This window comes from Chenopodium quinoa, unplaced genomic scaffold (genome assembly GCF_001683475.1).
Source record: "Chenopodium quinoa cultivar QQ74 unplaced genomic scaffold, ASM168347v1, whole genome shotgun sequence".
In the NCBI taxonomy this organism is placed as follows: Eukaryota; Viridiplantae; Streptophyta; class Magnoliopsida; order Caryophyllales; family Amaranthaceae; genus Chenopodium; species Chenopodium quinoa.
In genome coordinates this window covers 3146200-3170805 of record NW_018745105.1, presented here as the reverse complement: position 1 = coordinate 3170805, position 24606 = coordinate 3146200, and the positions used below count along the sequence as shown (strand labels likewise).

Below are 24606 nucleotides of genomic sequence, written 5' to 3'. Positions count from 1 at the left end.
TACTTTAATGGTTTAATTGATTTTATGATATAGAAATCATGCTTAGATTGTTATTTTGATTCCTAGTATCATGTTAGGATGTTTTATTGATTCCTAGTATCATGTTTAGGATGTTCCTAGTATCATGTTAGGATGCTTTCTTTAGTATGATATTTAGGGTGATTTGCTTATATCAATCATGATTCCTGCGATGCCTTTTATTCTCTTCCTAATATTCATAATAGTATCATGTTAGGGTTAAAGCTTTGATTTTTATTGTTTAGTGACATGCTAGGGTTTGTAATTAATCTTGTTAGTATCATGCTTAGGATCTTGCTATTTTTATGCTTTAATATTAACATGAACATGATTATGATTATTTTAATTATTATTATTATGATTATTATGATGTTGCTTGATATATATTTATTGTTATTGCTTGATCACACCTTTCATGCATTTTAAAGGGAACTTGTACTTGTAATCACGCTTAATAAGATAACTAATAATCTTGTTTAGGGTTAATTTGATTATAATTCAAGTGATCGCCGATAATAGATTTATTTGTTCATTAATATTCAACCAACATAGATAAACAGGTTTAGGGTTAAACCTATTGATTGCATGTTAGTCAGAAAGCGCACATGAATACGATTAGAATAAAGTAGAGGCTTATTATTAGGGCAGGTTCAATCTCTTTTAGGTTGGATTTGTACCTTCATCCCCGAACTACCAGTCATGGTTCCAGACTTATTGGAGTTGACGATCTCCTGGATCGTTAAGGGGTGTAACCTTCACCTCGTGAACGATTTACAAGTTCCTAAAACTTGTTGGCAACTCTTTTGCTCTATCTTTTTTCCCTTTGGACGCCACTGTACTTTAATGTATGATCACAGTGGGGTTCAAGCTAGGGGTAATGCTTGAAATATTCCCTACAAGTTGCCCAACCTCCATGGAAGCTGTTTTGGAGCTTTTCCATTTTCAATCCATCATTGACAAAGTAAATAGGCATGAATTACCCAAAAGACCCTTGTTTTATAATTTGAAAATACATTTTTGCTCTGAGATAAATAAAGTTTCTCATGAATAGAAACTTGAATTTTTCCAAAAAAATAACAATATACCCAAGTAATTATCTTCTATATATTATTATCTAATACAATAAAAAAAAACTTGGAAGTGAGGTATAAAATAAAAAATTCTTAGAAAACCAATATTTGAGAGTTTTGTTAGTAGAGTAGAGAAAAACATTTGTAGCGTAACTAATATGTTGTTATATTTTTATTTATTTGTAATAATGAAAATATTTAATATGAGGAAGTACAGTTTTTCTTTTTATACTTAAGCCCGACCCTCATCTTAGCTCCAAGAGCTCAACACGAGATACATGAGTGTTTCTAAAAAAAAGGAATTATATGAATCTTTTAAAAAAAATCTATATTATTTTCTTTATGATTCATTCTTCGTCATGCCCCATCTTTTTCGCCCTCATCTTCTTCATGCTTCCTCCTCCTCCATTGAAGAGAGTCGTGAACAACCACTATCACTAGCATAAGATTAAACGAAAACCCTAATTTTATATGTAAAACTAAGGGAGAAAAAAGGACAATGTTAATCCTTGTGGGAAGGATTAGGTCGTCCTCCATATAAGCCAAGGTCGGCTAAGAGGCTGTGCAAACAGACCCTAAGCACAGGGTGTCCAATTTGTTAGGGCTCGAATTATGAGCCCAATTATTATTATTATTATTATTATTATTATTATTATTATTATTATTGAAAAAACGCTGATTACTCTAAACTTTCTCACCTCCATTATATCAGCACTATATCAAGACCTATTCCCTAATCTCTCTCCCCATTAATATTGCAATTCCCAAAGGCATTAATGTTAAACCTTCCATATTCAACTCATCAATTTATCATTAATGGGTTGTTTAAAATAAAAAATCCACCGTTAGGTTTATCAGCTCGTCTTTTTCCTCCTTTCTCTCTCCAAAACCCTAGCCTCTATTGTTAAATTTTGAAGGGGCTTCCATCGATTTTAATCGGTGGAAAGCCCCAATCCTTGTTTCTTTAGGTTTATAATAATGCTTCCACCTTTTGGGAGGAATTTTTCTACCTCGAAAGAAAGGGTTTCCGATCTCCTTTGAAAAACAAGGGTTTTTCGACCTCCTTCGAAAGACAAGGTTTATCTCCTCTTTTCGAGGGAGAAATTTCTTAGTTTTGAATCCATGGTAGTAGATCTAATGGATTGTCGTGAAATTATTTCATTGGTGAAAAAGTTTTCAAGTTTTCAAATACGAACAGATGAATCAAAAGGAAAACATCCTCACGGCTACAAAGGATTGTTAGATTGTCTCTCCAACAAGGCTGTAATTTTCAGCGATATAAGCGGGAGATGCTCCAAAGTGCAAGATCTACTCGACGGTCGTAGTTTTTATGAAGGAAAATCCTATTTGATTCAATATCTTATGTATCTGTTAACGTCGAATCTCTATTTTAGATGTCGTATGACTTTTAATTAATGAAATATTTTTGCTATTAAAAAAATAATAAAATAAAAAATCCATCAAACACTCATCTTCTCCTCTCAACATTTTTGGTATAAATCAACAATGGAATATTGATAATATTCAATTCTTGATCCTTAAACCATAATCCATGGAAGAACACAATTAGTTTCTTCTCATTGAGTTTATGTTTGACTTCTTTTCTTCAATTTTTGGTAGTGGGGCAGTGGACTATTAGCTAGGTAATTGTTGTTTATTTATTTATTTTTTTAGCTACATATTAAAAGGAGTACTAAAATATGGGACATATTTTCCTCAAAAAAAAAGTCTAGTCATATTAGACTAATCAAAGTTAAATCTGTTTTTAATTTGGTCCTTTTTTCATTAATTAGTTTCACTTATAGTATTAGTTTGGAGTTTTAGAGTCAAAATTACCTTGTGACTCTATTATGCAATGTAATTTGGGTTTTTGGTACTTTACAGGGATTAGAAGATTATTGGAATATGATTTTGAAATCAAAATTTTATTATTAGGGCTCAATTTTTAAAATTAGAATTGGGCCTCTAATTTACTTAAGACGACCCTATTATAAACTCTTCCATTTCTACATTGAAGTTCTTTAGTGCTCCCTCCTCCATTAAAGCCTTCTGTTATAGCTCGAAAAAACAAATATATTTTTAAACATAATTACAAAAATAACATAAGTTATTCACTGTAAATGAAAATTTTGACCCATTAAGATACACATCATGTATTGTATGTTGGGAAATTTGTCTTTTCTCGTGAAAATATAATAATATTATTTATCCCCATATTTTAGTCTACCATACCAAACATGTGACAAGGAAAGGTTTATGAAGTCTCATTTCCATGCCAAACAAAGGACATATACAGCTTTTATAAAATCCCCATTACTAAGTCCCCATCCCTTGTTATTCCTCTTACGACTCTTAAGAGTCTTATCCTTATCCCTCAAATCAAACGCCTCGTTATTGTCATACCATCTTTCCTTTGTTTTATTACTATTGTATTAAATGAGTGCAATTGCTTTTTATCTCTAGAGTGTTCATTCAATAAAAAAGTTATTACAAGCATAGAATTTTTTGAACATTCAGAACTTATATACTCGTTCCATTCCTGAAAGTTCGACTCACTTTGTATTTGCATTGCTTGATCTCCAATAAACATATTTGACCATGAATAAAGTTTACATGGAAAATTTATAATAAGGGGAATTCCACATGCTAATTGATTTCTAATGTATACATGAAATGTGGTCAAAGTTATTTTTCTTATTATCGCATATAGTAAAAATGTCGAAATTTAAAAAATCGAGGTATTACTCCCTCCGTCCCATAATATATTTCTTATTTTCTTATTTTGGAGATCCAAAATATTTTTCCTGTTTCTATTTTTGGACAATATGTAAAGACTATTATACTATCACTTTTTTAACTTTGATCATTGGACTTTCGAATTTATCCTTGAATTTTGCACATGTATTGTACTTTTTTCTACTTTCTCGCTCTAACTTTTATCTATGATTATACTTTTCACTTTTATTAATGTACTTTATCTAGTTTCTCTTCCTATTTCTTTAATACCGTGAAAAAACACAAACAAGAACTATATTATGGGACAGAGGGAGTATATTTTTTTTTCATTTTTTTTTGTAGATTAAAGGTACTTGAATTTCTTTTGTTCCTAATTTATTTATTCCCTCTGTAAGTTACGTTTGATGATTTTACGCGGTTATTAAGGAAAAAACTAGTGATTAGACTCGAGTGATGCCCCGAGTTACTGCATTAATTCCATATTGAAATCTTTATTTATATTAAATTTTGGCAGAATAACATGTACGGAGTAATATGGTAATAGTTTAGTGGTTGACACCATAGTTTTTAACCTTAAGATTGTGAGTTCAAATCTTGTACAACACATAGGCGCCACGTGGCATGTAGGCTTTGCTCAGAAACGCCTTTTAATATATCATAATAATAATTAATTTTTACAAGTTTCTCAAATATAACATTAATTTTACAATTAGCAACTAATTAGCTTAATTAAACAATAAATTAACCTAAAAAAAAAAATCAACCACCCTGCTCCCCACCTCCACCTCGCGCCGGTGACCTCTCCCAAATTTGTTTCCATTGAGAATGTGCAATTTTACATGACTACCAATGAGAAATTCGGAAAAAAAAGGGTTTTTCTCATTTGTACCCATGTGGTTTTACGTTTTCTCACCTGTACCCAAGTTTTTTGAAATTTCTCATTTGTACCCATGAGGTTATAACAATTTATCACACATAACCAATTTCATTAACTAAAATGATAATCCTCTATTAAGTGATCAATTAAAAATAAAACCATTGTTTTAAAGGATATAAAAAATAAAACAGAAAAAAAACCCCACCACCAGCCACCTTCCCCAGCCCCCGCACCACCCCAGCCACCTCCCCCACTCCCCGGTAACTTCCCCCCACCCCCAACCAGCCCCACCATGACGATCTCCCCCCACCCCTTGCCGCAACCTCCCCAACCACCAAAACCCCCTACGAATCTAAACCCTAACCCTAACCACCACATCAAACACCCTATTCGACCTTCCCAAACCAACCTGACCCCTCCCCGAACCTCCCCACCGTCCGCCGACCACAAAACCGACAACCCCTGACCCTCCCCGACCCGTTTCCACCCCTCCCCACCCTAAACCCGACCCAAATTATCCCCCTTCCACCCAAATCCGACAACCCCCGCCCCTTCTCGGCCACTCCCCGTCCCCTGGCGACCAATCCCCAGCCCTCCCCGCCCAACCCGATCCCCACCCCCACCAGTTGCAACTTTTTTTTTATTTTGTTTTTTTTATTAATTAATTTTGTTTTTTATTATATTAAACATGGTAATTAACCATAGTTAGTTATATTTTATTTTTAATTGCTCACTTAATAGAGGATTATCATTTTAGTTAATGAAATTGGTTATGTGCGATTGGGTACGAATGATAAATATCAAAAAACTTGGGTACATATGAGAAAACGTCAAACCACATGGGTATAAATGAGAAAAACCCAAAAAAAAAAAAAAAATCGTAGTATAACCTTTTTCAGAGGGAATTGGTTAATGTTCAGCATATACGTACTAAACTTCACAATTGGGGATGTAGCTCAAATGGTAGAGCGCCCGCTTTGCATGCGGGAGGTACAGGGTTCGATACCCTGCATCTCCATTTTACTTTTTTGGGTTTTTTTTTTTTTGGTAAAACCACTTTCACTTTTTCCAGTTTCTCCCCTAACCACCAAAACGGATAATGCAAATTCCCAATTAAACTTCCCGCCATAGCTACCTGCTTCAATTAGGGTTTCCAATTTTCCCCCAACAATGGCAGTTCCTCTCTTCAATCTAGCTCCAAATCTCACCGTCTCTAAGCTATGCTTCGGAACCATGACTTTCGGCGAACAAAACTCGCTTCAACAATCCTTTCGTCTTCTTGATACTGCCTTTGATTCCGGCATCAATTTCTTCGATTCTGCTGAAATGTAATTATCTTCTGAATTTTCATCATTTTTATGAAAATTATAGTTCAATTGCTAATTGTTATAGTTATTTATGTATATGTTTTTGAGATTTTCTGTGTGATTTTGTTTGTGTTTGAATTTGGTGTGTGTGAATGCCTGTTGATTAGGTATCCGGTGCCGCAGCTTGCTGAGACCCAGGGAAGGAGTGAAGAGTATTTGGGACGATGGATTAAAGACCGGAACATTCCGAGGGACCGTATTGTTTTGGCTACTAAGGTTAATATACTAAGCTTCTGGCATTTCTGTGAATTGTCTGTGCATAATTGTGATTGTCTTTGCTTAATTGTCTGATTTTGTGCTTGATTGCACAAATTGAATTACGAATTAATTTTGGGACACGCTTGGATAGAAACGCGCCTTGTTTTGGGAAGAAGGGAGTAGCATGATTAGGAAAGTAAGGCTAGGTTAGCTCAAAGATAAGGTCAATGTAAAGCATCCTTTGGTTGATAGCAAAGAAACATTAGCTAGAAGTCTATTGCCTTTTTCGTTTCTTGCTGCAATGGTTGAAATCGAAAGACTTCTTATTTTCTCCGCTGCATCAATCACTGTATGAAAGATGATGTTTGCAGTTTCTCAAGGGAGCTGTGAAATTTACTTATTAGGTTATATGATTCACACATTATCCCCTTCACTATGCTAATTTTTTATTTTGTAAAGACTAGCTAAGAGCTACTGTTTAAACCATTAATGTTGCTTCCTCCAGTTATTTTGAAGCTACCAATATCACTTTTTCTGCCTCCATTAATTAAGCTTAGAGAGATGCTAAAATGTAGATTTTTGTTCTTTTGGTGAGTAAATATTTTGCCCCGTAATTACCACATAAAATTCAATTACAACCTATCATTCGTGTAGTGGAGGAGCGAGGGACGCACTTTCTAGGAAATTCTCTGGTGTTTCCAGCTCATGGGCCAAAACATGTACTTATACTACATCTACTTGCTGCCCAGCCAAGCTCTGTCCACATTACTGACTTGACTCTCTAAAATTCGTTGTTTTTGTACAATTATGCTTTTATACATTTTGCTGTGCTAATGTTCAAAATCTTTTGAATCCCGTTAGTACTTTTTTCTGACTTGCTGTATAGTATAAGCTATAGCAACTAATGCTGCAGCAGCTAGTTTCCCCTTAAATGTAGACCACTTATATGATCTTCTCAGACAGATAAGAAGGTGAGCGATGGATCTTTGGTTATTCTTAGTTGCAGTCATGATAACACGCTAGTTATGCACCTGGTACTGAAAATACAATCACAGAGTAGATGCTTGTGTCCCAGAACAGTCATTACAAATCAAACATCAATCGTCTGCTCAAATTCCAAACTTACAGAGTTTCCCTTTTGTTTGGAGCCTTCCTGTACATGATAGGTCCAAGTCGTGTGTAAACCAAGAAATTTCTGAAGCGTTTTTTTCATTGAATATTTCCAGTTATCAGGCCTATTTATTCATATGATTCACATCTTTGAACACATTCTTGATCCTGCATACACATTTTCTTGCCCAGCTGGCATTTTCTGCTGGAGGCTCATACCCCCACCCAACTTGGTCCTTGCTGTACACACAAAGGACACATCTAACCTGAAGTGAATCCTGTTTCCTGGCTACATTCAAATCTTTCATACTGCAGCTTCATTGCTCCATTCATGCCTGAAACTTAGCCCTTTAACTTTTTTGGGGTAACAGAGGGTCTCCTAATTAAGATAACCTGCTCCAAAAATGTCAACACTGCCATGCCAAAGACAAGCTTTGCTTATAGCGCTAATATTCTTAATAATGCCCTTTAGTAGTAAATATATTTCAAGAATTTAATTGCCGGACTTTTTTTTTGTTTAAATCAAGGAATCGCATGTTATTGACTTAGGACCTTTATTGACATGAGAAGGTTTGTCTTTATCTAAATCCTTTGTAACAACCAACCTTTATTAGTGGTCTTTATAAGGGTGGTCATTTTTTTTCAAAGCAAAACTCTTATAAAAAAAGACTAAGCCTTCTGATAGATACTGTTCTTCAAAGTTTTCCTTCGCATTTCTTAACTTGTATAATCCTTCATTAGAACTCCATCATGACACACCTTCCAAAAACTTTAATTGTTGACAAATTTATTGATTCTTTAAATCCACCTTCCGCCTAGAGAGATTTTATTAATGTGATAGAATTTTCTTTTCACCCTGTTTGTAGCTTTGTCGCATATTTTCAAATGGATTTTGTTTTGTTTTTTTTTCCCCTTCTCTGTTTAATCTGCAGGTTGCTGGGCCGTCTGGGCAAATGACATGGATTCGAGGTGGGCCAGAGTGTTTAGATGCAAAGAACATCACAGAAGCCATAGATAACAGGTTTGTTTCCATGCTCTCGTACTTTCCCTTTCTTGTTTTTTCCTACCACAGTGGTCGTTTGTGACTGCTTGTGTTTCATTTCTTCTTTTGTTTTATCTAATCTGCTCTAACAAATGTTCTTATTAACATTGCACAGCCTATTGCGTCTACAAACTGATTACATTGATCTGTATCAAATTCACTGGCCTGATCGGTTTGTATGTTGTCTTCTTTGTCCTCTCAGTTATAACTGGTGGCATAATCTCTTTCTAGGTGTCTTGCAGAAATTCGCTTTCATAATAAACAAATTATGGTTGCATGTTATAGTTACATTTGTGTTGTCCTTTTATAGGTATGTCCCCATGTTTGGAGAAACGGAGTATGATTCAAGTAGACAATACTTTTCAACCCCTATTGAGGAGCAGCTTCTTGCACTTACCAGAGCTGTTGATGCTGGCAAGGTAGAGATTGTAGGTTAAGCTATTTGTCAAACTTCTAACAGCATTGCATGCTCTTCTTACATGTTAGTGGTATTTAATTGTTGTAGGTCAGACATATTGGACTTAGTAATGAAACACCATATGGTGTGATGAAGTTCGTTCAAGTCGCGGATAGAATTGATGGCTGTCCAAAAATTGTCTCCTTGCAGGTTCCATTCTACTACCTCAAAGAAGGCTTGATCCTTGTTTGACTATGGCCATGTTTGATAAATGGCTTTTTGGTTAGCTTTTGGCTTTTTTATGTGGTGAAACAGTCAAAAAATGTGTTTGGTGATTGGCTTTTTAGTCAGCGAAAAAGTTGGCTTTTAAGCCAAAATGAAAAGGCTGCTTTGAGTAGCTTTTTTTGTTGGCTTTTGGCTTGTTGGCCCATAAATTATCTAATAAATAGCCAACAACCAACAATTAATTTACCAAACACTTTTATAAACGTCCAATTTCAAAGTCATCAAACAAGCCAAGTGAACCAGCCAATAGCCAACCGCCAACAGCCAACCGCCAACAGCCATTTGCCAAACAAGGCTTATGTCCTGCAAAATCTATCTGCTCTTTTTTTGAATTAAGATATCCAAGTGGTCCTCCCTCCCCTTCCTCCTACTTCTATAAAGTATAAACTCTGTAATACACAAAACTAAAAAAGTAGGAAACTAAAGAAAGTTGATATTTTGAATCTATCCTGCTGCTCTAAAACTGTGGAAGATGTGTCCTAACAGTGAATCTTGGTCTACCAGAACTCATACAGCTTGCTCTGCCGCACTTTTGATTCTGCATTGGCTGAGTGCTGTCATCATGAGAGGTATACTATCTTGAATCAATTCTATGCATGTGAAGTAGACAGATTCTTGTTGGTTAATGCTGAGATGGATAATATTCTGATAAAATTTTGATAGATTTATTACAAATTCTTAAATGGACCTGGTTCACACTAATTTATTGTGGACCACTAACATTAGAGAAAGTATGATTGTTTTATTTATAAAAAAAAGGGTCACTATAATTAAAAAAAAGGTCACTATATTGAAATAAAAATCATTTTGGTAATATATAGGCCTAAGTGGTTATTTTTGTAATGAAATATTTTATGTACTGATCAATATGAATAATAAAGGCCACTATGTTAAAATTAGGGTAATAGCGTCGTATTTCAAGTTCACAATATTATTAAACGTTGTAGTAGTTTTAATAAAGGTTACTAGATTAAAAATAAGTTTACTATGTTAAAAATAATGGTCACTATGTTTAATATAAAGTCAGTTGCGTGTGTATAGACCTCGGGTTCACAATAATATTATTGTGGACCAGGTCCACGCAAGTCTTTTTGTTAGATTTATTTTGTGGTAAGAAATAATGTCCTAAAATACTAATCGTTACTATTAGCATTAAGGTGTTTGCCTATTTTTCTGTAATGTCATAAAATTTAAGCAAGCATTACTCATCAAACCCCTTTTTTGCTTTTAGAATATCTTTTGTAAGCTTTGCTTCATGTTGTCTTGCTGCGAAATTTCTCTCAACTTTTGTTACTAAGCTCTATCTGTCAGTTATATATAATTAGGTTGCTAACTTGCTACTTCTATGTGGCATTTCGTTCTTTCTGTTTAAAAGCTTCTCTTGAAATTCACCGTGATATTCCTGTTCAACCCTTTGCAGCATCTTCTTGTTAGCTTACAGTCCTTTGGCTATGGGCATACTGTCTGGTAAATACTTTAGAGATGATAGAGGTCCTGCAGATGCTCGATTGAATCTTTTCAGAGGTTTTCATATTCTAATTTAAAAAATGTGACATCACACGACTTGATTTATACGCTGTAATATGTATAATGTCTTTTGCACTTTTGGCAAGCAGGAAGATATTCAGAAGGGGAATCCAGATATAGCCTGTCCAATGCTGCTACAGAATTAGCCACTAGGGTACATATTTTTTTTCCAGCTTCAGAAGGACTTGCTCCTGTTGATAACCTGTTCTTGCTCTATGTTGTTCACAAATTTCTAAACTCAACATGCAACAACAACTAGTTTGATCGTGAATTATGACGTGGTTCTTGGAACCTATAGCTACCTCTCCGCTGATAACAAAGCAGTCAAATGTTTAATATTTTTTTGGATATGCTATCGAGCCTTGGCATTTTTGTGCCGACAACTAGAGTTGTTAAAGTATTCACTCTTACTGCAGGAGTACCTTCTAATAGCAGAAAAGTACGGCCTTCATCCAGTTTCTTTGGCAATTGGTATGCCATATCTCCCATTTTCACCCTCTCCTTTCCTTTATGGTGCTAGTAAAATATGATTTGTCTGCATTTGTATTGCATGCACTAACTTTAGTCAGTCCATCACTTTAATTCTTAGTTCTAAGATTTATCTACTTTTGGCAATTACAAAGTACTAATCTCTTTAATGACTTCTGTTTAGCAGCTTTTGTTTTGAAGCACCCCCTTGTAGCAAGTGCTGTTTTTGGAGCAACCAAGATATGGCAGCTTCAGGAGATTGTTAATGCATGTCGCATTGAGTTATCAGCTGAAGTAGTTGCTGAGATAAACAAGGTTCATTCAAGATTTCCAAATCCATGTCCCTAGGATTGGTAGTGTGAGATAATTTTCTTTTGTGTTTAAATTAATTTATTTTTGGCCTTTAAAATTATGGCTTTGCTTGCAACTTATAAGACTTGTAATAGGATAAACCATGAAGCTAGCCGTTTTGTTTCAGTTTGGCAAAATATTTTGAATTGTAACTAGTCATATTATTCGTACAAAGTAAAAAATTGCGTGTGTGTACTATATAAGAGCAACTCCAATGGCAAGCTAATTTGACAATTAGCTTGTCATGCAACATAAGCTTTTAAGCTAATTATCATTTTAGCTACTTTTTGCTCCAATGCATAGCTATTATCTTAGTAGTAATTGTCGGATAGAAAATACATGGAAAGAGCTTAATTGGTGCAATGAATATTTTATTTTGGCAAGTTTAATTCCCAAGCAAATTAGCTTCAAGCTAATTTGCTTAGCCAAGTTAATTGAGTTTTCTAGCTCCAATGGTCAAGCTAGTAACTAGGAAATTGTTGAAATTGCAAGCAAGTCCCTAGTTACAACCATTGGAGTTGCTCTTGGTTTTAAAAAAATACAAGTTATGAGACACACGCACTTATTGCGTGTGTGCATTACAAAAAATCTATACGAATCGTAGTTAGATTAAAATTTGATGAAATCATGGAGGTAATAGAATGATATGAATTCCCTAAAAAAAAAAAGTACTATATCCTTATTTTTAAAAAAAAATACTACCTTTGTTAACATTTACTTGCAAGTTTGGGTATTATTTGAGAGACATAAAATATTCTTAAGTTGCAAGTATATGTTAACGGAGGTAGTATATAAAAATTAGGTAGCTTTTAATTTTTTTTTTGTTAATATAGGATAGTAGGGTTTTTTTTTTTTTTTTTTTTTTTTTTTTTTTTTTTTTTTTGATAAATAGAATAAAAGATGAGAGGGGTATTTTGGGAAAGAAAAATTTATCACCTAAAAACCCTTTCACTTTATGTATTACTATAGATATATACATAGTATATGTTTCGGGGTTTTCTGATGTCCTGCGGGAGAGTTACAATTCCGAGACTGGAACCGGACGCCTGTACCTGCAAAACAACGGAGACTCCTTGTGGTGGGAGCTCCGCCTCCAACGGTCAAGTTAGTACTTGATTAAGGAGTAATTAATGCGGAAATTAAAGTGATTGGGTCTCTCTAGGTGAGAGTGTTTAATGTGTGTAATCTGCGTTTTTAGCATGTAATTCATGTAATCTCCCTTAATGAGGATTAAGGGAGGTATTTATAACCTCGGGAAACGTGTCAATCCTAGGTTTAGGTTAACCTAGGGCTGATTGGGCTTCCCTCGGAAGTTGGGCCTGGGTGGCCGGTTTCTCCATTAGGCATGGAGTATGCCACGTGTCATGACATAATAGGTCCAAGGTGGACGAATAAGCGGATGCCACGTGGCAAGCCCTGACAGTTCCAACTGAGGGACACTTGGCAGGACCTGATTGGCCCACGTGGCGCATTCCGATTGGTGGGAGCAAAATCCCCTAATCATTTGCCCCTCACAGGTGGCACGTGACTGGTCACGTGTTGCCTGTGATAGGTGTCGCACTGTAACAGGCGACGGCCTGCTACAGGTGTCACTCGGCGAAAGGCCGAGAGATTCTCCCGCCCAAATTATGAATTCTGGAAGTGACCCTTCGCCTTCTCACTTCGCCTATATAAGGGAGTGTTGACTTCAGTCATTTTCACACTTGAGAACTTTGTGAGAGAACATTCGGACCCCTGAACTTGCTCTGACATTTTGGACCCTTTCTGCCTACCGCCTGCTCTGACAAGCCGACTGCAAAGGATTTTCAGAATTTCATCAATCGTCACTCGTTCAGGTAACCGTCGGTTCTCTTACTCTTAATTTTCTCTTTATTTTATTCTTTTTTGAAATGGCACCACGGAAGCACACGACACGACCTAGGTTAGTGATCAGCCGGTCACCGGGGACGGCTGAATCTAGGACTAGGAGTGCCGCCTGCCCTTTTCCGGACCCATCTTTGCCCTTTATACAAAGTCCGACTGTATCTGTGTCTATGCAGAGCATGATGACCAGAACAAAAAAGACTGCCAGGATCTCAAACTCAGACGGCTCCTCCCACAGGGTGCCGATTAGTGAAACATCTGACCAGGCGCCAGATGGGGAAGTGAAACAAAGCGGCTTGAAAGCCGGCAGTTCTGAGGGAGGAGTCAAAGTGACCCCTTCTCATTTTACAGTTGACAATTCTTCATTCTCTCCTGCTCCTTTTAAAGGAGAGGAGACGGGCCCCTCCGGGAGAGGGGAGGAGTCGTCCTCTTCGGACTCGTCAGAGGACGATTCTGAGTCTAGCTCTTCTGGCCATGCTTCTCTGGACACAGAAGAGAAAAACAGTCGCCTGCAAGAGGCGAGGCTTTCTCACGCAGTGGAGAAGGGGGACGATTGGGCGGAGCCATCTGCCTCTCACCGAGAGCAAAATACCCCCTACTACTGCACGGTACCTCGGGGCCGGATCACGGCCATGCAAGAGAAAGTGGAGAGCTTTATCGCAAACTACACAATGGGCCCCGGCTTTTTAGTGTTTGTGCCGGATCCAGAAGACACAGTCGTCTGGCCGGCTGGTACCAGTTATGATAGCGCCTGCTTTGGCTGCTACGAGGCGGCCATCAAGGCTGGGCTGCGCTTCCCACTACATCCGGCTGTTCAGCGGATCTTGGATGGGTATGAGTTGGGGTTATGGCAGTTAGCCCCGAAATCCTGGGTCAACGTACTCGGCTATGTGGCCGGGTGCGAACTGCACGGGATGGAGCCGACTTCGAGGCTTTCTCCCACATGAACTACCTCAGCCGGACCCCTAAGGCAGGCGGTACCGGCTGGTATCAATTGACGAGCCACAGGGGCTACCTCATGACGAGAGGTAAAGCAAACAAATGGAAGGACTGGCGGAGCACCTTCCTCATCATTGAGAGTTCAGACACAGAGCTGAACAAGCGCTTCAACAGGTGGAACAGGAATCCGCCCCTTCTTGCAGGCGGCCGCAGTATGCCGCCTGTTCCCCCCCAAGGCTAAGAAAGAGATCCTAGATAAAGGACTCTTCAAAGTAGAGTCGAAGGTGAACTCTACTTCAGGGGTACGAGAGCAAGTACCCCTGCACTGCGTCCCGAGCTTCAAATGGCTCTACGACGAGTACTTTTTGGCCGCCTGTGGCCTCAGCAGTCGGTGCTCAAGAGGTAGCCGGCCTGTCGAATACTCTGTTGTTCCATGCATTTCTTGTTATGACTTTTATTAACTTTGCTATTTGTTTTTGCAGCGGACGCCATGAGCAAAATTACCGCCTCCAAGACTGCGGCGGCCATGTTGCGGGCCTCCATCATGCAACAGTTTTCAACCAACTCCCCCAACAAGGGGGCACCCTTGGTGGGCTTCGAACCTTTCACCCTCTTTTTGGAGTTGTGTTTATGCATATACTGACTTCTTCTTTTTTAGACGGGCGCTCCAAGAGCTTCTTTTTCCCAACAGCCGGACCCCAAGGCCCGGAGGACGACTGTTGCGAGCTCTCCTGGTTCTGCCAGGAAACATGCGGCGGCTGAGAAACAGCCGGCCACTTCTTCTAAAACTCCAGTTGGGCCGCCTAGAAGTATGAAGTTGTCCTTGTAAATTTTAGACTTGCTCCCTTCTTTACTAGGTCTAATCCGTTTGTTTATGCTTGATGCAGCCGGCCCTCAGGAGCCTGACTTGGTCGAGGTGGCCAAGTCTATGATCAAGGCCGTTCCCCCAGCTGAAAGGGAGGCGGTCAGGGGTGTCGACACCCTTGACCTAGACGGGATTGCAGGGGTCCTTGCTGAGGTATACTTAGCATATTTTTGAGTATTTGATTTCCAGGACGCCTGTTTTCTTTTTGTTTGGAAACTGACGCCTGTTCCCCTTTTTACTTAGGCCCTGCTCCGAGTGAACGGCCTTCGCAAGCCGCTTGACCGGAAGAACAAAGAGGTAAAGGCTGCAAAAGCTATGGCCGCCTCTGACTGTGATAAGGCAATGTTTCAAATTGCCCAAAATGAAGTTCTGACCATTGATATTCTTTATTATCAGGCGCAGGCTACCGCCGCTATCCGGGCTCAGTTAGAGGCGGCCCAGAAGAGGAATAGCGAGCTGGAGGCGACCATCAACAACCTCAAGGCCGAGCTGAAACCTCTTCGCCAAAAGATGTCCTCATACGAAACCTTGAAGAAATCCTTGGCGAGCGTAAAGGTATGCCTGGTGACCCAGGAGAAGAGTCTTACTCAGGAGCTCTCGGAAAAGGCCGAGCAAGAAAAGAAAGAGCTGGTCCGGGAGATGATGGAAGACTCTGCTCAAATCCAGCGCATGACTTGGGGCTGCCTCTTCCCCAATGCCGACTTTGCCTCATGGGAAAAAACGTACCGCCAGTGTTCTGATAGATATAATCAAGAGATCCTGGCGGCTGCTGAGAAAGAGGCGTTGGAGGAGGCGTTGGAGGAGGAGCAGCCGGTAGTGGCGCTTGTGCCGCTTGGGGGTAATGCATCAAAGAAGGATGCAGCTGAAGCCGAGTCCAGCAAGAAGAGTGCTGACCAGGCGGCAGCTGCTAATATTGAAGATCTGCCCCCTTCTTAAGCTTTATGTCTTCTTTCCACGGCCTGCGTGCCGTTTGTTTTGTATTTACCCGGCCAGGGGGCCGGGGCTTTGAATATTTTGCCGGTCTTTAGTGACCGGCTTCTTTTTAATGAATATTTTTGTTTTGCTTCAAATTTGTTCAAGTATTGAATATTCTGATATCCAATTGTACACTATACCGACTGTTTTACATGGCCGATAGTTGCAGACAGGTACGGATAGTTAGTCACGCCGCCTATGCCCCTGGACGACTGGTTGTCTGTTTCCAAGCTAGACGATCAGTTGGCCATTTATCCAATCGGTATTCGAACCATTTTAAAGACTGGATCCCCTTTAGGCAGTCGGTCCTGTCATTTGTAAAATTAACCAAGTAGGAAAGTGGTTTGACCAAGTAAACATGATTGTTACCTAGTCGCCAAGTAACTGAGTAGTAGAGGTATCAAGCGGTTGGTACCGATTGTTCCCCTTTATTCGCCAATGTTCGTTGGCTTTTAACTCATAGGTTGTTAACCTAGCAGGAGTAGTGGTTGAGAGCCCCTGTTTGCTAAAAACAGGCGGACGACTCATACCTTTTAGGCTCCATACTAAGTGTGAGAGAGTGACTATGAGTTAACTTTGGAGTTACTCAGTCGCCTTCACTCCTGCTTGAGTAGTAAAGGTACCAGGCGGCGGAGACCGGCTAATCCTTTTGATTCGCCAATGTTTGTTGGCTATTAACTCAAGAGGTACCCCCTGCATTTATCCCAAGTAATATAGGCGGTCATCTGACTCAGATGTCAACTGCTACCACTGGTTTGGTTAGTGATAGAGTTATCCTTGTCTTAAAAACGGCTACGTGGTTGCCCTTGGGGACAGTCGTATAGGTGCCGTGTAATTAGTTTATAGAGCAATGTTCCACCCAAAAGGGAGCTTCTCTCTGCGACGAATTTCATCCGGAGGGATGCCGCCGGACGCCTGCTATGATGTTGTGACAGGTCGTATTAGTTTTGAAGATTGGATCAGTTGGCTTGGCGCCTGGTCTGATCATTCGGCCTGTAGCCTTGGTTAGTTCTTGGTGAACGTAGGTGCTAAGTAAAAGGAGGGTAGCCGCCTGTTAGGCACAGGGTCGGCCAGGCCCTGATCAATTTTAGTTAAGTATAAGGGGGGTGGCTGTGTGTTTGGAACCAGTCGGCCCTCTTTTATGGAGAGTAGCTGACTGTAAAGGTACAGACGGCATGCCCCTCTGAAGATAGAGTAAAATACTCAATGGAGAGTAGCCGACTGTAAAGGTACAGGCGGCATGCCCCTCTAAAGAGAGTAAAATACTCAATGGAGAGTAGCCGACTGTAAAGGTACAGGCGGCATGCCCCTCTGAAGATAGAGTAAAATACTCAATGGAGAGTAGCCGACTGTAGAGGTACAGACGGCATGCCCCTCTGAAGAGTAAAAATTAAACATGGAGAGTAGCCGACTGTTTGTTAGTAGGCGTGCCCCTCTTAGTACAAAATTGAATATTAAGTACGCAAACTTTTATTAAGTAGCCCTTGACTATTTACATCATTCAAAAGAAATATTTCTCAAGATTATCTACATTCCAAGTTCGAGTCAACGGTTGTCCGTCTGGTGTTCCCACACGGTAGGTACCGTCCCTGACCTCTTCACAGATTCGGTAAGGTCCTTCCCAGTTGGGAGTTAGTTTGCCAGACTCATTAGCCCTACCTACTGCTTCCATTTTTCTAAGTACAAAGTCCCCCACTTTGAGTGGACGCCTGTGTACTTTTTTGTTGTATGATCTAGTCATTCTCAGGCGGTAAATTTCATGGCGCAAGACAGCATTGCCCCTCCTTTCAGGAAGTGAGTCTAATGCAAGGCGCATGGCTTCCCAGTTTGCCTCTTCGTCATATAACATTACTCGAAGAGTCGGCTCGTAGTGTTCTATTGGAAGAACAGCTTCCGCACCATAAGTTAGGAGGAATGGAGTTTCTCCAGTCGCCCCTTTTTCAGTCGTCCTAATGGCCCAGAGAACATGTGGTAATTCATCCGCCCATAGGCCGCCTGCACGTTCAATCTTTTTCTTGAGACCGTCTGAGATGATTTTATAAAAGGCTTCTACCTGGCCGTTTGCTTGTGGACGGCCGACAGATGCAAAGTAGTGTGCAATTCCTTGGTCACCCAACCAGCTTTTGAGAACAGGCGTCTCAAATTGGGGACCATTATCAAAAACCATAGACATGGGAACCCCGAACCGAGTGATGACATTTTTCCAAATGAATGAAATTACATCCTTCGTCTTGATTCCCTTTACATCCTCCGCCTCTACCCATTTAGTGAAGTAGTCGACGACAACAAGTATGTACCTCCTTCCGCCTGTAGCAGGCGTATATGGAGACTCCTTGTGGTGGGAGCTCCGCCTCCAACGGTCAAGTTAGTACTTGATTAAGGAGTAATTAATGCGGAAATTAAAGTGATTGGGTCTCTCTAGGTGAGAGTGTTTAATGTGTGTAATCTGCGTTTTTAGCATGTAATTCATGTAATCTCCCTTAATGAGGATTAAGGGAGGTATTTATAACCTCGGGAAACGTGTCAATCCTAGGTTTAGGTTAACCTAGGGCTGATTGGGCTTCCCTCGGAAGTTGGGCCTGGGTGGCCGGTTTCTCCATTAGGCATGGAGTATGCCACGTGTCATGACATAATAGGTCCAAGGTGGACGAATAAGCGGGTGCCACGTGGCAAGCCCTGACAGTTCCAACTGAGGGACACTTGGCAGGACCTGATTGGCCCACGTGGCGCATTCCGATTGGTGGGAGCAAAATCCCCTAATCAGTATATATGAAACTAATCTAATATATATATATATATATATATGTGTGTGTGAGAACACCTCTCTTATATGAGAACACTTTATATGTAAGAATAATTTATAACCATTGGATCAAACAAGATCCAACGCTCCACATCTACCCTGGTCAAAATAATGGCAATATTGTAAATTTTAGATTGTATACAAGAAAAATTTAAAAAATTGTTCGGCTTTTTCTCTCTCTAGAAATTGAACCAGCTCTTCCCTTTCTCCCTCTTCTTTCCCCAAAAATTTCTGAACGAACACTGGTTTGATCGATCTGAATGCTAAGATATCTTTGAATTTTGACTTGAATCTACAAATATTGTTAGGTATTTGCTGTTTTAACTATTTTTCCTTTGATATTTGGCTTCAATGTTCAAATTTTTGTATTGAATAAGGTTTTTGTGATTTTGTTGAAACCCTAGAAATCGCAAATTCTTCATCAAATGGATTCAATCTAAGCTATTACTACTTATGAACGAAGGATGTAAGTATCAATTTATTGATTTTGGGCATTTTACTTTGTTTTTATGTGAATTTTGGTAGTATCAATTTAAATTGAAGGATAATAATATTGGTGCTCTAAAGCTAAGTTCTTGAATCTGTTAGTTTATAGGAAATTGATTGTTTATTTTGGGATGTTTACTTATTGGATTTAATGGATCAATAATATGATTATGATGTATTTCTCTCTCTTCTTCATTATCATCATTGTTTATAATCTGCAATAGTATTCTTGATGTTTGATTTTTTGCAAATTTAGAAATCACTTTTAGATGCTCATAACCTATTCGATAAAATGGCAAGCTGAAATTTAATTGCATGTTGCGTGTATGATTATGTAAATCAATATTGTTGTTTTGACTATCTTAGCTTAGATTAGCAAGTGTAACCTTGTTTTTAATCTCTGTTTTAAGCTTCTAACATACTTTTTTTTTCAAATAGAGATGGTGATGAAGCACTTGTCAAAAAGAAAAAAAGTGATGGTGATGATGAAGCTGTAAAAATTGATGATCAGTGGTCTAGAAGTCCAATTGTGGAGTCATCTTTACTAGAAGCTATAAACAATTATCAAATTCAAAGGTTGGTTATCATCCATGGATATTGTTCAATTTTTTATAAATGTTAGATGTGTTCTAAAATTTTACTCATATGTTTTTTTTTTTTTTTTTTTGAGATTAAATTTTACTCATATGTTCTAAAACTTTACTTGTATGTTCTAAATTTAATTCAATTCTAATTTTAATTCTTATTTTACTCACATTTTATGTTTTCTACTAGAACTTTGTTGAGTATGCAGTATATATACATTCTAGTTCAATTGTTAATTTTTGCTACAACTTTATATATGTCTAAATTTTTTACCCATATGTTCTAAATTTTTTTACATATGTTCTAAATTTAAACTCATAAGTTCCAAATTGTATAATGTAAGTAGCAGATTTAATTGAATCATGTAAGTTGTGTAAATCTATTTTATTTTTTTATAATGATGTAAAAAATGGGATAGCGGATACCAAAGTCTAATGATTTTATCTTATTATATTGCAGATCGATCAAATGAAGAAATTGAGGGTGGATTTTTGTGCTATAATATTATCACACAAGGAAAATGAGCTACATCATGAGATTACTTCAAGATCACGGAAATGGGCGAAAGAAAATAATTTGTAATAAAATTTAAGAAATAGCATGTAGAATTTTATATAGTATAATTATACTAAAACTATTTTTCTAAAAGGTTGTATTCGAATATATAAGCTTGTTTTGTCTTTCTTTTGATCTACTTCATTGTTATGCATGCAAGAATATAAAAATACTCATATGTTCCAAATTTTTATCCATATGCTATAAATATTAATGTGAAAATATATGATGTTATATAAATTTTTATGTTCTAAATTGCTATTTAGAAATCCCCATAGAACAAAAATATAGCATGTTATTGTAAAATATTAGTCATATGTTCTAATTTTTTACCCATAAGCTCTAAATTTTTATAAATTTGTTCTAAATTATTACTCATATGTTCTAAAATTTTAGCCTTATGTTCTAAATTATATGTTTATATATGTTTTAAATTATAACTCATATTTTTTATATTAAAACTCATATATTCCATTTTTTTTACTCATATCCTCCCACCCAAATACATCTGAATGAAATTTAAAGTCATGCAGCACACCCTCCCACCAATTTAAATCATTATGGTCTAAATTTTTAATTTTGAAATCCCATCGAAAACATACAAAACACATGAATTAAAAAATAGTACTTATGTATTCAAGAACTAAGAATTTAAGTGATAATTTTTAATCATATGGTCTAAATTAAAATTTTGAAATCGCATCGGAAACATACAACACACATGATTACTAATTATAACTCATATGTTCTAATTTTTTAGTCATATGTTCTAAATTTTTAGTCATATGTTCTAAACTTCAATACATACAAAGTATATGTATTAAATTCAAACTATAATCATTTTTATACTACAAAAAAAGTGTTATTCAATACACATATTCAAAAAATGTTCTAAAATCATTAAGTATCATTTAACTTTCTTTGGACAATTTTGAATATCATGGTGACTCAATTCCCCACAACATATTCTAGTAGCATTATTTTCAACATTACTTCTTGCATTCCTCTTAGCTTCCAAATTCAGCCTCAATCATTGAAGATTAATCACAAGGTCTTTGATATCTTCATCATCGCCCTCTGCCAAACTAACACAATCATGTTTTGAACAACCACTCAAATGATTCATTATCTTCCTTTGCTATGAAACCAGCCGCAAAAGTGATGCAACTCTTGTGATGATCAACCCTTGTAAATGGAGTAAATGACATGTTGTACTTGTTTAGAACAAGAAGATCAAATTTCATTACACACGAAATATAGCAGTACCTATTTAGAACACGTGATTAAATATTTAGAACATATGATTTAATATTTAGAACACATAATTAACTCAGAACAGAAGACATTATTTAGAGAATAGATTTAAGGCTGAAGTTTACTTAATTATTTAGAGCATAAAGGTAATGAGTTTATAAAACATAATTTGGACCATTAGACTAAAACTTTATAACATTAAAAATAAATTTTACAACATGTGAATAAAATTTAGAACATATGATAAAAAATTTTAGAACACGTGATTAAATATTTAGAACATATGATTTGAACAGAAGACTAATTTTTAAGAGCTTAATTTCAATAATGAAGTTTATTTAATTGTAATCGGAACATAAGAATTGTTTCGGGGTTTTCTGATGTCCTGCGGGAGAGTTACAATTCCGAGTCTGGAACCGGACGCCTGTACCTGCAAAACAAACGGATGCTCCGGACGATTGGAGATCCGCCTCCGACGGTCAAGTTAGTACTTGATTAAGAAGTAATTAATGCGGAAATAAAAGTGATTGGGTCTCTCTAGGTGAGAGTGTTAAATGTGGGTAATCCCCCTTAATGAGGATTAATGGGCATATTTATATGCCTTGGGATGCGTGCCAGTACTAGGTTTAGGTTAAACCTAAGGCTGACTAGGCCTCCCACAATGATTGGGCCTTGCTGGCCGGTTTTCCCATTTGGAATGGGTGGACACGTGTCACACTTGAGAACTTTTTAGAGAGAACATTCGGACCCCTGAACTTGCTCTGACATTCCGGACTCTTTCTGCCTACCGCCTGTTCTGACAAGCCGGCTACTCAGGATTTTCAGAACTCCGTCAACTTCACTCGTTCAGGTAACCGTCGGTTCTCTTACTCTTAATTTTCTCTTTATTTTATTCTTTTTTGAAATGGCACCACGGAGGCACACGACACGACCTAGGTTAGTGATCAGCCGGTCACCGGGGACGGCTGAATCTAGGACTAGGAGTGCCGCCTGCACTTTTTCGGACCCATCTTTGCCCTTTATACAAAGTCCGACTGTCTCTGTGTCTATGCAGAACATGATGGCCAGAACAAAAAGAACTGCTAGGATCTCGAACTGAGACGGCTCCTCCCACAGGGTGCCGATTAGTGAAACATCTGACCAGGCGCCAGATGTGGAAGTGAACCAAGGCGGCTTGACAGCCGTCAGTTCTGAGGGAGGGGTCAAGGTGAACCCTTCCCATTTTACAGTTGACATGTCTACATTCTCTCCTACTCCTTTTGAAGGAGAGAAGGCGGGCCCCTCTGGGAGAGGGGAGGAGTCTAGCTCTTCTGGTCATGCTTCTCTGGACACAGAAGAGAAAAACAACCGCCTACAAGAGGCGAGGCTTTCTCACGCAGTTGAGAAGGGGGACAATTGGGCGGAGCCATCCGCCTTTTACCGAGAGCAAAATACCCCTTACTACTGCACTGTTCCACGGGGCCGGATCACGGCCATGCAAGAGAGAGTAGGGAGCTTTATTGCGAACCACACAATGGGCCCCGACTTTTTAGTTTTCGTGTCGGATCCAGAAGACACAGTCGTCTGGCCGGCTGGTACTAGTTATGATAGCGCCTGCTTTAGCTGCTACGAGGCAGCCATCAGGGCTGGGCTGCGCTTCCCACTACATCCGGCTGTTCAGCGGATCTTGGATGGGTATGAGTTGGGGTTATGGAAGTTAGCCCCAAACTCCTGGGTCAACGTACTCGACTATGTGGCCGGGTGCGAACTGCACGGGGTGGAGCCAAACTTCGAGGCTTTCGCCCACATGAACTACCTTAGCCGGACCCCTAAGGCAGGCGGTACCGGCTGGTATCAATTGACGAGCCACAGAGGCTACCTCATGACAAGAGGTAAAGCAAACAAGTGGAAGGATTGGCGAAGCACCTTCCTTATCATTGAAAGTTCAGACACAGAGCTGAACAAGCGCTTCAACAGGTGGAACAGGAATCCGCCTCTTCTTGCAGGCGGCCGCAGCATGCCGCCTGTTCCCCCCAAGGCTAAGAAGGAGATCCTGGATAGAGGACTCTTTAAAGTAGAGTCGAGGGTCGACTCTACTACAGGGGTACGAGAGCAAGGACCCCTGCACTGCGTCCCAAGCTTCAAATGGCTCTATGACGAGTACTTTTTGGCCGCCTGTGGCCTCAGCAGTCGGTGCTCAAGAGGTAGCCGGCCTGTCGAATACACTGTTTTTCCATGCATTACTGTTATGACTTTTTATTAACTTTGCTATTTGTTCTTGCAGCGGACGCCATGAGCAAAATTACCGCCTCTAAAACTGCGGCGGCCATGTTGCGAGCCTCCATCATGCAACAATCCTCAACCGAATCCCCCAACAAGGGGGCGCCCTTGGTAAGCTCCGAACCTTTCACTCTCTTTTTGGAGTTGGGTTTATGCATATACTGACCGAGTGTTTTTTTTTTTTTTTTAAGACGGGCACTCCAAGAGCCTCTTCTTCCCAACAGCCAGACTCCAAGACCCGAAGGACGACTATTGCGAGCTCTCCTAGTACTGCCAGGAAATATGCGGCGGCTGAGAAACAGCCGTCCACTCCTTCTAAAACTCCAATCGGGCCGCCTAGAAGTATGAAGCTGTCCTTGTGAATTCAGACTTGCTCCCTTCTTTACTAGGTCTAACTCGTTTGTTTATGCTTGATGCAGCCGGCCCTCAGGAGCCAGACTTGGTTGAGGTGGCCAAGTCTATGATCAAATCCGTCCCTCCGGCTGAGAGGGAGGCGGTTAGGGGTGTCGGCACCTTTGACCTAGACGGGATTGCAGGGGTCCTTGCTGAGGTATACTTAGCATATTTTTGGTTATT

At 38.9% G+C, this 24606-nt stretch overlaps 1 protein-coding gene and 1 non-coding gene across 3 annotated transcripts; both read left to right on the top strand.

Moving 5' to 3' along the window:
- Positions 1 to 5498: 5498 nt before the first annotated feature.
- On the top strand, positions 5499 to 11714 carry LOC110710008 (protein tas-like). 2 transcript variants are annotated; one of them, XM_021888272.1, is made up of 11 exons: positions 5499 to 6029; positions 6176 to 6284; positions 8309 to 8397; positions 8534 to 8590; positions 8729 to 8837; positions 8924 to 9025; positions 9605 to 9669; positions 10521 to 10624; positions 10717 to 10781; positions 11044 to 11098; positions 11280 to 11714. In XM_021888272.1, exons 1-11 carry the CDS (start codon positions 5872 to 5874, stop codon positions 11441 to 11443), a joined length of 1077 nt encoding a protein of 358 aa, XP_021743964.1. In that variant the 5' UTR covers positions 5499 to 5871; the 3' UTR covers positions 11444 to 11714. The 2 variants fall into 2 exon arrangements, with proteins under 2 accessions (XP_021743964.1, XP_021743965.1); XM_021888273.1 differs by having other exon boundaries at positions 5504 to 6029; positions 11283 to 11714.
- Positions 5647 to 5719, top strand: TRNAA-UGC. The gene has a single exon. It is a non-coding gene; the product is annotated as a tRNA-Ala (tRNA).
- Positions 11715 to 24606: the final 12892 nt, after the last annotated feature.